This window comes from Trichomonas vaginalis, chromosome VI, assembly GCF_026262505.1.
Source record: "Trichomonas vaginalis G3 chromosome VI, whole genome shotgun sequence".
Lineage (NCBI taxonomy): Eukaryota > Parabasalia > Trichomonadida > Trichomonadidae > Trichomonas > Trichomonas vaginalis.
The window spans coordinates 14,110,146-14,121,192 of NC_067208.1; the positions used below are offsets into that span (position 1 = coordinate 14,110,146).

At 31.9% G+C, this 11,047-nt stretch overlaps 5 protein-coding genes across 5 annotated transcripts, besides 1 other annotated feature; 2 read left to right on the top strand and 3 right to left on the bottom strand.

Moving 5' to 3' along the window:
• Window positions 1-81: 81 nt before the first annotated feature.
• Window positions 82-1,666, bottom strand: TVAGG3_0862460 (glycosyl hydrolase; the record flags this gene model as incomplete). The annotated part of the gene is made up of 1 exon (XM_001324544.2): window positions 125-1,660. One exon carries the CDS (start codon window positions 1,658-1,660, stop codon window positions 125-127), a length of 1,536 nt encoding a protein of 511 aa, XP_001324579.2.
• A 171-nt stretch (window positions 1,667-1,837) lies between these two features.
• TVAGG3_0862470 (RNA splicing) lies at window positions 1,838-2,551 on the bottom strand (the record flags this gene model as incomplete). Its single annotated transcript, XM_001324545.1, has 1 exon — window positions 1,845-2,510. One exon carries the CDS (start codon window positions 2,508-2,510, stop codon window positions 1,845-1,847), a length of 666 nt encoding a protein of 221 aa, XP_001324580.1.
• A 30-nt stretch (window positions 2,552-2,581) lies between these two features.
• Window positions 2,582-3,338, top strand: TVAGG3_0862480 (uncharacterized protein; the record flags this gene model as incomplete). The annotated part of the gene is made up of 1 exon (XM_001324546.1): window positions 2,585-3,289. One exon carries the CDS (start codon window positions 2,585-2,587, stop codon window positions 3,287-3,289), a length of 705 nt encoding a protein of 234 aa, XP_001324581.1.
• Window positions 3,339-3,939: 601 nt separating this feature from the next.
• TVAGG3_0862490 (RNA polymerase II transcription regulator recruiting protein) lies at window positions 3,940-4,907 on the top strand (the record flags this gene model as incomplete). Its single annotated transcript, XM_001324547.1, has 1 exon — window positions 4,092-4,667. The coding sequence occupies one exon, from the start codon at window positions 4,092-4,094 to the stop codon at window positions 4,665-4,667; it is 576 nt and encodes a 191-aa protein (XP_001324582.1).
• Window positions 4,908-5,272: 365 nt separating this feature from the next.
• Window positions 5,273-5,791: a mobile genetic element.
• A 510-nt stretch (window positions 5,792-6,301) lies between these two features.
• TVAGG3_0862510 (immunoglobulins domain-containing protein) lies at window positions 6,302-10,945 on the bottom strand (the record flags this gene model as incomplete). Its single annotated transcript, XM_001324548.1, has 1 exon — window positions 6,302-10,945. The coding sequence occupies one exon, from the start codon at window positions 10,943-10,945 to the stop codon at window positions 6,302-6,304; it is 4,644 nt and encodes a 1,547-aa protein (XP_001324583.1).
• Window positions 10,946-11,047: the final 102 nt, after the last annotated feature.

Genomic DNA, 11,047 nt, shown 5'->3' on the forward strand with positions numbered 1-11,047 from the left:
GTACTTATAAGATAGAATAGTACACTGATTCAATATGTCTATTGAAATATCATATTAAGATTCTTTAAGCAATATCTAATTATTTATAATCTATCTCTATATATATGAACAAAAAAATAAGATATTAAAGCATGAAATCTCTGTAATCTCTTCTTTGGAGATCATTCCATTTCTTGAACGGATGACCTTCAGTATTGAATATCCATTCAGTCATTGGCATATATGATGAATCCGAAAATGTTAAAAACAAGTATTTCAGAGTTTCAGAGAAGAAATAAGATTCCATATTTCCGATGTACGAATAATTACCATCTACATCTGATATTGGACTAAACCCATTCTCCATTCTGCAAGTAGTATTAATTTTCTTAAAGAATTCCCAATTATATTCTCTATACTTTTCATCACCTGTCATTTTCCACAAATAATAAATAGATTCAATAACTTCAGGTCTTAAATGATAATTTGCATTCGAGCATTCTACATATTTCTTAGTTCTATTTCCATATTTATATTCGAACTCTTCAGGAAGCAAACCAGTCTTCATCAAATTCGCAGTCTTCACATATCCTTCGACCAAATTTGTTGCCAATTCAAAATCATCTCTTGCATGAGAATTTGCGATGATTGTTCCCATGGTGATCATTCCAGGAAGGAAAGCAGAAAGGTGAGAAGCATGAGGGAATCTTATGCCCTTGAGATTAGTACCTATATAATAAATATCCATGTTTCCTTGTATATTTACAAGGTTCTTTCTGACATCATCCATAAACATAAGATGACGATTAAACAATTCATAAGATATTCCACCAGACAAGAAATATGTTTTCAGGATATATTCGTAGAATGAATCAGATTCTTCTCCTATCTTAATAAATCCATCTGGTTTATATTCATTTAAGTCATATATGAAGCCTGACTTCGAATACATTGAGAACAATCTTCTATAAGCTAAAAATGCTTTGCCAACATAACTTGTGTTTTTAGTTATGGCGGTCATTGTTAGGAATTCCAATTGCAAAGTGCCAATCAGAGCAAGAGTTGTTTCTCCGTAGTTCCTTGTTGTTTTCATCTCGCCATCTCTATTAGTAATTGTAAAAACATCATAGAAATTTCCGTTATTATCAATCAAATCAAAAACTAAGTCCATGCAGAGCTGTGCTTTCTCTAGATACAAAGTGTCATTGGTCAGTTGATATGCAGATTCAAATGATGCTAAATATCTAATAATAAACTCAAATGGAGTCCATGTTCCTTTTAATGAAAATTTTGTTTCGACAAAATTTCTCGCTTCTTTGTATTCTTCAGTTAAATTCATCAGAATAAGACTAGTCAAGCTATCAACTATTGTTAATCCTCCGTGCAAAGTGTCTTCGCACTTTCCTGTTGAAGGATTTAGAAGATCATGGCCCCAACAGAGTCTTTTATAGCTATTCCATGCATATCGGAAAGCTTCTTTAATTTGATCAAGTTTTACATAATCTGGCGATACAATTGGAGGATCATGCCCATACAAATCAAGAAATGGTTTTGCATTTTTCTCCATTTCATTCGCAATATGATTGTACTGAAGAGATAATAAAGAACAGGTTGCAAACAAAAACAAGGCGATCATAAAAACAAGATATCTGACCATCATTCGCCTTCGTCTGTTCCTCATTATTAAATCAATCATTTTGACACTTTTCACGATCATGTACACAAAATTCAAAATTTTATTTATCCATATCTCAAAGTTTCTAGTAATGGGATTGTGATTCAAATTTTCAATTCGGAATCTTCTTTTAATGAAATAATTTTAAAAAATTTTATGAATACAAACACAAAATAATATAATAAGCAATCTATACACCAACATCTGGTATGGCATTAACGGCACGCTTGATTTTCTTCAATTGAGTTGCAATTTGTGCGTTTGGAGCGACTGATCTTTCAGATCTATCACCGTGTTTCTCGCCGCTCTTAGTTCCACTCTTGTATGCATAGGAAACAGTAATAGGCTGTCCTCCAAAGTATTCTCCATTCATTGCCTTTTTTGCTTTATCGGCAGCATCAAAGCTATCGTATGCAACAAACCCATGTCCAAGGCTCTTACCAGTCGCAGGATCAACAACAACTCTGGCGTGAAGAACATTTCCAAATTGTCTAAATGTCTGTAAAAGATTACCATCATTGACATCTTGTGAAAGGTTTCCAATGTATAGCTTGGCGCCAACGTCAAGTTCATCACCCGTTGATGGAGTAGAATTTGCAGAAAGTTTTAATGGGACTCCAAAGAGTTTAACACCTTGCATCACTGAAAGAGCATACATGCAATCTTGTTCTGTGCGAAATTCTACGAATGCATAACCGTTCATTCGATTTGTAATCCGATCTCGAGGAATATTTACGAAAACAACCGGACCAACTTGCATAAAAAGCTCTGTAAGTATTTCTTCTGTTACATGTTCACTGATATCGCAAAGAAACAATGTGCAATCTTTATTTTGATCATGAAATCTAATCGCCATTCAAAAAAAAGAGGGTTATTTTTCCGAATTGTCGATTCCCGAGAAAAATGTCACTTTTATATAAATTAATTTCAATGGGAGATTTGTTGAATAACTCAAACGCAATTCAATCTCACATCGAGTCTCTACTAGAACTTGAAGAGAACAAAAGCAAAAAGCTCCAAGCAGAGAAAGACGAATTAACTAAAAAATTTTCAAGTTCGAAAGGAGAAGTCAAGTTAATGGATTCAATATTTATCACAAGCAGTCTAATCCCTGGTAAGAAGGTTTTCTTAAAACTTAACGGCTCGAATTTGAGCCTTTTACAAGGAAAAATGAAGTCGGTATTCAAATCACCAGAAAAATGTCTTTTAAGATTTATAATGACTAACGGAACCAGCGCTGTTCTCCGTAATAATAATGATTTTAACTTCATGTCATATTATTGCTCTGCAAATCAAATCAATCCTGTCCAAATCGATATCCTTACAGAGGAAGAACTTCGCTTCTTTACACCAACTCCAGAATTCGACCAACCAGTAGCTACACCAACAAGAGTTGTATTAATCAGAACTCCTGAAATTAACTACGGCATTTTAATGAACCTCCCAGATGGCCTTGACTTTGACAAAGGAAAAGAAGAAATTTTCAAAGTATTTCATCCATGCAACTCACTCGTTTTAACTGATTTTGAAGGAGATGATGTGGAAATCTCAAGCCAAGCAAGTTGGGAATACTTGTACGAGGAAACCTACAAGCAAACGCTTAAAGGTAATTATCTCAAGCTTACCTTGAAATAATTATGACGATTTTTACTTTGCGGACTGAGAGAATTGTTATACTCTATCATATATCATTTAATGAATTAAAATATCGTTATTTACTTGTATTCAATATATTAAGATTTGAAAATATTCATCTAATTTTATTAGGCTGCACTTCCGATATTGAAGTATGTTGTAGCCATTATTTGTAAATTAAAAGTCATTAAGCACTAAAAATAAAGACACCGCGTCAAAGAATAAAAAAATATAATTTTTTGGTAATGCTTATTCAAAAATATTAAAGTTTTGCAATCGCCTATTTGAGTATTAATTATGAAAGCTAATAGAAACTACATGTCAAGACCCGAATAATCACAATTCATATTAAAATGAAATCATAACTTCATTAGCTACTGTTCTATATACAGGATTTAAAATTGATAATATTCATTTATATTCTCAATAATCAATCATAACAATCATTCGTTCGAAAGAACAAATGAAATAGCATTTAACTCTAATATAGTTATTGGTGAGATATTAAATGGGCAGTTTGTTTTTGCATTATACAAATAATTTTTTTTATGTTAAATTCAACTTTCAATTTTGGGGACTCAAAACCGAGTTCCTTTACACTTTAATAATAGTACATCATAATTTTAAAGTTATTTTTAAAAAGCAATTTTCATGATTAAAAAATCTTGCAAAGATTTTAGAACAAAAGTTTTCGTACTGTACATGAAAAGTATGTTACTTATTCTTCTTTAAATCTACTGCATGTAAATTGAGAGGAAAAATTATGTTCTTCAATTGAAAAAAAAATCAATAAAATTTTAGTATGACGGATGAAGCATCACACAATGGAGTTAAGAGACGAAGATTATTCGGACCCGAGGATGATAAACAATTAGAGACTATTCGTAAAGAACAAACCTTTACAGGGTGGAAAAATGTAGCAAAGCAGATGCCAAGTTTTACACCAAAACAACTTCGCGATAGGTGGCATAACTACCTATCCCCACAGAACTCTTTCGGACCTTGGACATTAGAAGAAGATAAGATTATAGCGCAGAATGTACAAAAATACGGAACTAAATGGTCTCAAATTAGCTCATGTCTTAAAGGAAGATCAGATAATAGTGTTAAAAACAGATGGAATTCGGTCGTAAAAGAAGATTATTTCCAAAATCCAACGAAATATAATGTAGAATCGCCTCATTTAAACTTAGATGACAATGAATTTGAAAATTCAAAAGCTATTAGTGCAGATTCAGAGAAAATTCCGCTCAATTCCCCTACTGTACAGAACGTTTTCCTTGATGATAGGTTTATCAAACATTTTTTCGAACCTATAAATGCTGATGTAGATAACAATAGCAATGCAAATGGAGATGAATTATTTTTCAAGATATAATTTTGTGATGTCCTATTTCTGAATTGTATGTTGTAAATTTTTCAAATTTTTGTTTACATAACCGATTATTTTAAATGTAAATCAATCAAAATGCCATTATCAAAATTTAGGAAACACTCAATTACTTTGTATATTATCTGAAAACTCAGATAAAAGTTGTTAAAATTTACTATTAATTTTGTTTATTATTCAAATTTTTGCTTAATAATTTCATAAACTTATAAAATTTGATTCTCCTTTTTCTATTTTTGATATTAAGTAAGATTTATCAATTGAATGCAAAAATTGAGAAAGCATAAACTCACACTCCTTTTTACAAAAATGTTGAAAAATTGATAAACAGTATAAATTCATTGAGAAAAATTTGTTTTAATTTTCTCAATTTTCAAAACTTGAAAATTAACAAAAACAAAACTAAACTGAATATATGCTAAAAAATAAAAGATGCGATTTATACCAAATTTCATTGTTTAATTCAATTTCATTATTTCGAAATTTTCCTTATTCTTATATTTCCCAATTGCAAAAAGAATATGAATGCACAACATGTTAACCATGTATTTGATTTTTTAAATTGAAAACAATAATTACTGCATAATTTTTAAGGGAGGCTTCCGACCAGAAAGCCCTCTCAATTTTTTGTGATGTTTACACCAAAAGTGAAATTCGTTAAGCGTTTTTCTCGTTGAATATTGAGTTTCCCGGATTTTAAGTTATTCATAAAGCTTCTCTATATTATACCCTATCTACTGATATGATTATTTTTGAAAAATCTCTTAAATCGACCTGCACTGAATTTTTTAGGGAAGATTCGAAATTTTATAGGCGTTTTCTTTAACGTTTTTTTACGGAATAAAATCCGAAAAATAATTTTTTGAAGAATCATTTGGGTAGAATACTTATCGAAAATTATATTTATTATAATTTTGGTCGATAAAAATAAGCGGATTCAAAACTGGCAAAAACCCTTTCGGCAATTTGTGGACGATTCCGAACCCCCTCATTTTTGAAATTTAATAAGAAAAATAGAATCTTTATTAAATATATATTTTAAAAAACTTGGTTATAAATTACGAAATTTTCTCACTTGGGCTAAAAAGTGACAATTTGGTCGGAAGCCACCCTTAAATTTATTCAATTCATTTTCTTCAATTCACAAGGTTTCCTATGAAACGAACAAAACATGAATATGTTAAAGCGAATGGCTTTATTTTGAATCTTAAAGACGTTTTTTCAAAAAAATTATGATTAATTAATGGAACAAGTAATTATGTATGAAATGATTGCTATCACCTGGATAACTAACACAAATATCCTCAAAATCAAAACAAAATTCAAAATCAAATTTTGAAAATTAAGATGAAAGGTAATTTTCTTAATACTATCTACACAATGAATATTCGAAGAAATTAGTTATATATTCATTGAATTTACTAAACATCTAATTATTTCATAAGAAATTGTCAAAATAACTCAGTGCTTATATATTTAATATGATATAATCGATCTAAAGAAAAATAATTTTATTAAATGAAATCCTAGTCTTTAATTAATTATGTAAAATAAAAATAAAATACTTTGATTTCGCAAACAGACTATAAATTGGCTGCATGGATATTATGGAAACTGATGTTTTATATATTAACATCAAATTCCTCAACTTCATCAGAATTCACAGAAACAGTTTCACCTGAATCTTCTGGTTCTGACCAATCATCGGCAATTTCAGGATGTTCGTCTTCTTCTTCGTTCATCTCACTTTCTTCCTTTCCACATGGTATCAAAAGAATAATAATGACGAGAATGACTATTAGGGCAAGAATGGAAACTAATGAAATGATTACAATAACGATCCATCTCTTTTCAACAAGAACTTGGAATAGATTAGTGTCGCCATATATAGCACCTTTTGCTCTATCCACATGAAATGTTGATTGAGAAATTTTAGATTTCTTGCCATTCTTATCTACTAAATAAATAGTAAATGTATACTTACCATCACTGAATGAGCTTGGTATTTCAAATGAATAATTATGCGCTGACCATTCTTTTGTTGTATCATATATAGCATGTGGTATGGTGTCATCTGTTATATTTGTGTCATTATAAATTGCAATGTAAACTTTTGAAAAATCTTCTGTATTATTATCTCTAATTCTATAATTGAAGATCACTGTTTCATTTGGAGCAAAAACAGTCCTCTGGATTTCTTCTTTATTAACGATTTCGACTTCTGGTTGATAGTTCATTACATTAAGAGTTATTGGTACGGTTGAAAATTGTCCGTAAGTATCATTAATTATTGCAATAACTGGATACTCTCCATCTGATGTTGATTCTGGAATCGAAAGATTGAGATTAGAGTCTTTGTCGTTGCAAGATGATTTCAAGTTCGAATCCTGTATGCATTCATGAGTAATCTGGCCAATAACTGTTCCATCTGGAAGTTGGAGAGAAATAGTAATGTTATTATCACCATCAACATCTTTAACTTTAAACAATGTTGTAACGTTATCTCCAGGTTTAATATCATCTCTATCATTTCCATGATAAATTATTTGAGGTGGTGTTAAAACATAGACTGTAGTTGAAACAGGATTTGATGAATATCCATATGAATCTATTGCTACAATTTCAAGAGTAGATTCACCGAACTTGGAGTCATTTGGAATTAAAATATTGAGTTTGTGCTCTTCAAATGTTGATTTAGTTGTGATTCGTCCTTCATCACGAAGTTTTCTTGTATTACTTTGGATTTCTTTGTTGCCATATTTGATTTTGATAATGGATGAATCTCCTTCATCTTCATCTTTAATATTGAAGGAAATTTCTAATTGCTTTCCTCTTTGATGTCTTCCATTAATTGGATTTATTTCTACAACAGGTCTTGCTCTCATATTGAACACAATGTTTTTATGATCAGATTCGAAATTAGAGCTATCTTTGACATATATATCCAAGGATCTTTCTCCGGTTGCCAAGTTAGAAATAGGAATTTGAATTGAAAAAGTGGTTTTTTCAGATGTACGCTCGAATTTCGTATCGTGTGCAGAATTATCAATAAATAAGGTGAAAGTATCCTTTGTGTCATAATCTTTGATAAATCCTGAAATCTTCAATTCATCTCCCTGAACAATCGTTTGAATTTGAGAATTGTACTCGAGTTGTGGAGCATTTCTGATAGTGACAGGTGCAAGTTCTTTAGAGGATTCAAGGGAGTGTTTGTCGGTGCCAATCAATTCGATTTGAAGTTCTCCGCCGTATTCGTTTGGAAGAGGGACATCCACTTGTGTTGTCGCTGACTTCGTTTCAGAGTCGATTGTAACACTAGGAGTGATAGTCGCATAGTTCGTCATACCTTCGTATTTGTACTTGAGACTGACAATCTCTTCGGCATCATGGTCTTCAATTGATACACTAATTACTGCTGTTTCACTTGGTTTGTATATTTGTGTTGGAGATGTTACTTTGATTATTGGCTTGAAATAGAGAGGCAAAATAATATTTTCTGGTCCTGCAGTTATTCCTGAGCTGTCCGATGCAGAAATAAAAATTGTCATTTGGCCGATCTCTGCGTCATCTGGGATAGTGAATGACAGATCGAATTCTGATTCGACACCTTTAGTCGTGTCTTGTGTTTTTGTTGATCTCTGTTCTCCGAATTGAGCTGTGACTGTGACAGAATCTGTGTTATCATCATCACTTATAAAAACTTTCAAGTTAATTGTTTCGCCTCTGAGATAGTACTCTTTGTCAGAAGATTTCGATACAATGATAGGTTTGTTTTTCAGAGAAGCTTGGATTTGTTTATCTGAATAAAATTCATAACTATCAATAACTCTTAAAGTAACATCGTAAGATGGTTCTGTATAATCTGGTGGGATCTGATATGGGCCGAAAGATATTCTTGCTGAACTTGATGAAATGTCAATTTCTGATTGCTTCGTGAATTGATCATTTGATGAATCATATGTTCCATATTTGATTTTGTCTCCAGAATCATTATCGTTAATAGTACATGTGATTGTGACAGAATCTCCTGCTTTGTAGATCTCTTTGTCAAATTGACAATCACCGAATTTCGGAACTGATCTAACATAGAATGTAACAGGACTATCTGCTGAAGTTAGACCATCAGAGTCTTCGCTCTTGAGATTAACTGTGATAGGTCCAACTTGTTGATCTGCAGGAATGGAAAGTTGAATGTTGAATTTATCTCCACTGTTTAACATCTCTGTGGATGAATCACCTATATCGGAGTGAAGATGTACTTTTCCTTTGTCATTGTCTTCATCAGAATATGTTCCATTGAATGAAACTGTCTTACCACCTACGAAGTTTGTTTTCGTGAGTTCATCGACAGTGATTGTAGGTTTGTGTTTAATATAAACATTGAGTGTTTTCTCATCTTGAAGTGAGAATTTGTCAACTGCTTTGATTTTGATTGTTGTGTTTCCTGGTTGATAGTCGGAAGGAACGGAAACATCGAATTCTTTAGATTCACCATCTTTGTATGTGAGTGCATTTAGATAATCACCACTATCACCAAGTTTGTATGAAATACTGATCTCGTCGTTTGGAAGATCTCCATCAGAAATTTCGAATGTGATTTGATACGATTTTCCTGGAACTAGATTTGTCTGTCCGATCTGAGGAGTTATGACTGGTTTCTTATGGATCATGAGAACAATCTTTTGAGTATTTGTTTTTCCGAATGAATCTTTAGCGAAAATTGTCAGAGTCAGAGGACCCGCAGAAGCATCTTCTGGTATCTTGAATGTGTTAAGTGGACCAGAGTATGTCTTGCTTCCATCTTGATATGTTATCTTCTGAAGGAATGTGGGCTCGCTGATTTCATCACCAAATGAATACGAGATATCAGAATAATCGTCATCATCTTCGTCTGATATTTCAATTCTCAAGTTTACATCGTCGCCAGTTTGATAGAACTCGGATTGACCTGAGATTTTTATGCTTGGCAAAGAAACAATCTTGACGTCTGTTTTGATAATATTTGATTCTATTCTGAATTTATCAACTACTTTGATGAAGATTTCGTTGTTTCCGTGACTCAAAAGTGTATTATCTACTTTAACCTTGAGAACTGTTTGCTTAGATTCATCGGCATCGATGGCATCAGGCAACATATTGAAATTATTAGAACCTTCTCCAACTTTGTAATATATATTGAATTTCTCATTATTATCTTCATCATTGCAAGTAACTGAAACGCTAATATCATCTGTAAATATATATGGATTCTCACTAAGCGGATTGGAAAGAATAGGCTTTGATCTTACCTCAAGTTTATCTGAGTTGTTATCAGACCATATTACATCTGCGACAGACACGTTATAATTGAAACTAAATTCATCAGTTTGTACATTTTCAGGTATTTTAATGGTGCATGTAAAAACTTCTCCATTAGTTTCATGTATTACGAATTTGTCATCATTAACATAAACGTTATAATTTGTTTCAGGATCTTCTATTGATTTAAATCGGAAATTCAAGATGGGTTCTTCACCTGGATAATAATATTCTTTATCACTTCCAAGATATTCTATTTGCATGCGATTCCTAATGTAAATTTCATCAGTAACTGTCTTAACTTTATATTTAACCGGATCTTCATAAACATCCACCGTTACGGAGTAATTTCCGACTTCGTCAATATGTAAATTAAAGAATGCGTCAGGAAGGCAATTACCTACCGTACAGGGGTACCAAGTATACCTTTCATTGCCAAACCCTGTTGAACCTCTTGATAAGTAAAATTCATCCATTTCTTCGTCATCAATTGTAATGTATTCACCATCTTTTTCGATTGTGATTTTCCAATATGGGGACGGGTCCAAATTATAATCGATTACATCAATTTGAATTTTTGGTGTTGATCCAGGTTCATAGAAATAAGGGGTCATTGATGATCTTGTTATATTATTCTCCATGACTGCACATATAGTAAAATAATCCTTGAACACAACTTCTTCATCTAAACGCACTTCATAATCAATTTTTGAACTACCCAAGACATTTTTGTATTTACCTAATTGAAGCTCTGCAACTAACTTTTCACCAAACAATTTTCCATCATAATGCACCCATTCAGATTCATTGACTCTGTAATATATATCGTAAGAATTAAGATCCTGATCAACCTTATAATTTATATTATTGAATTCGACTTGCAAAGTTCCATATCTTGCCATTTTAGTTTCGCAAAAAGTTAGTACATTGATTTTAGATAACACATGAGAAGAAAGGATCAAGAACATTATTAGAAACTAAAGAATTGAATATCAATTGAAAAATTGAAGATTTTAGAAAAGGAGTGAGGCCTTTTTTCTTTTTACGGGTGTGTCAAAAGGCCTTTTTTC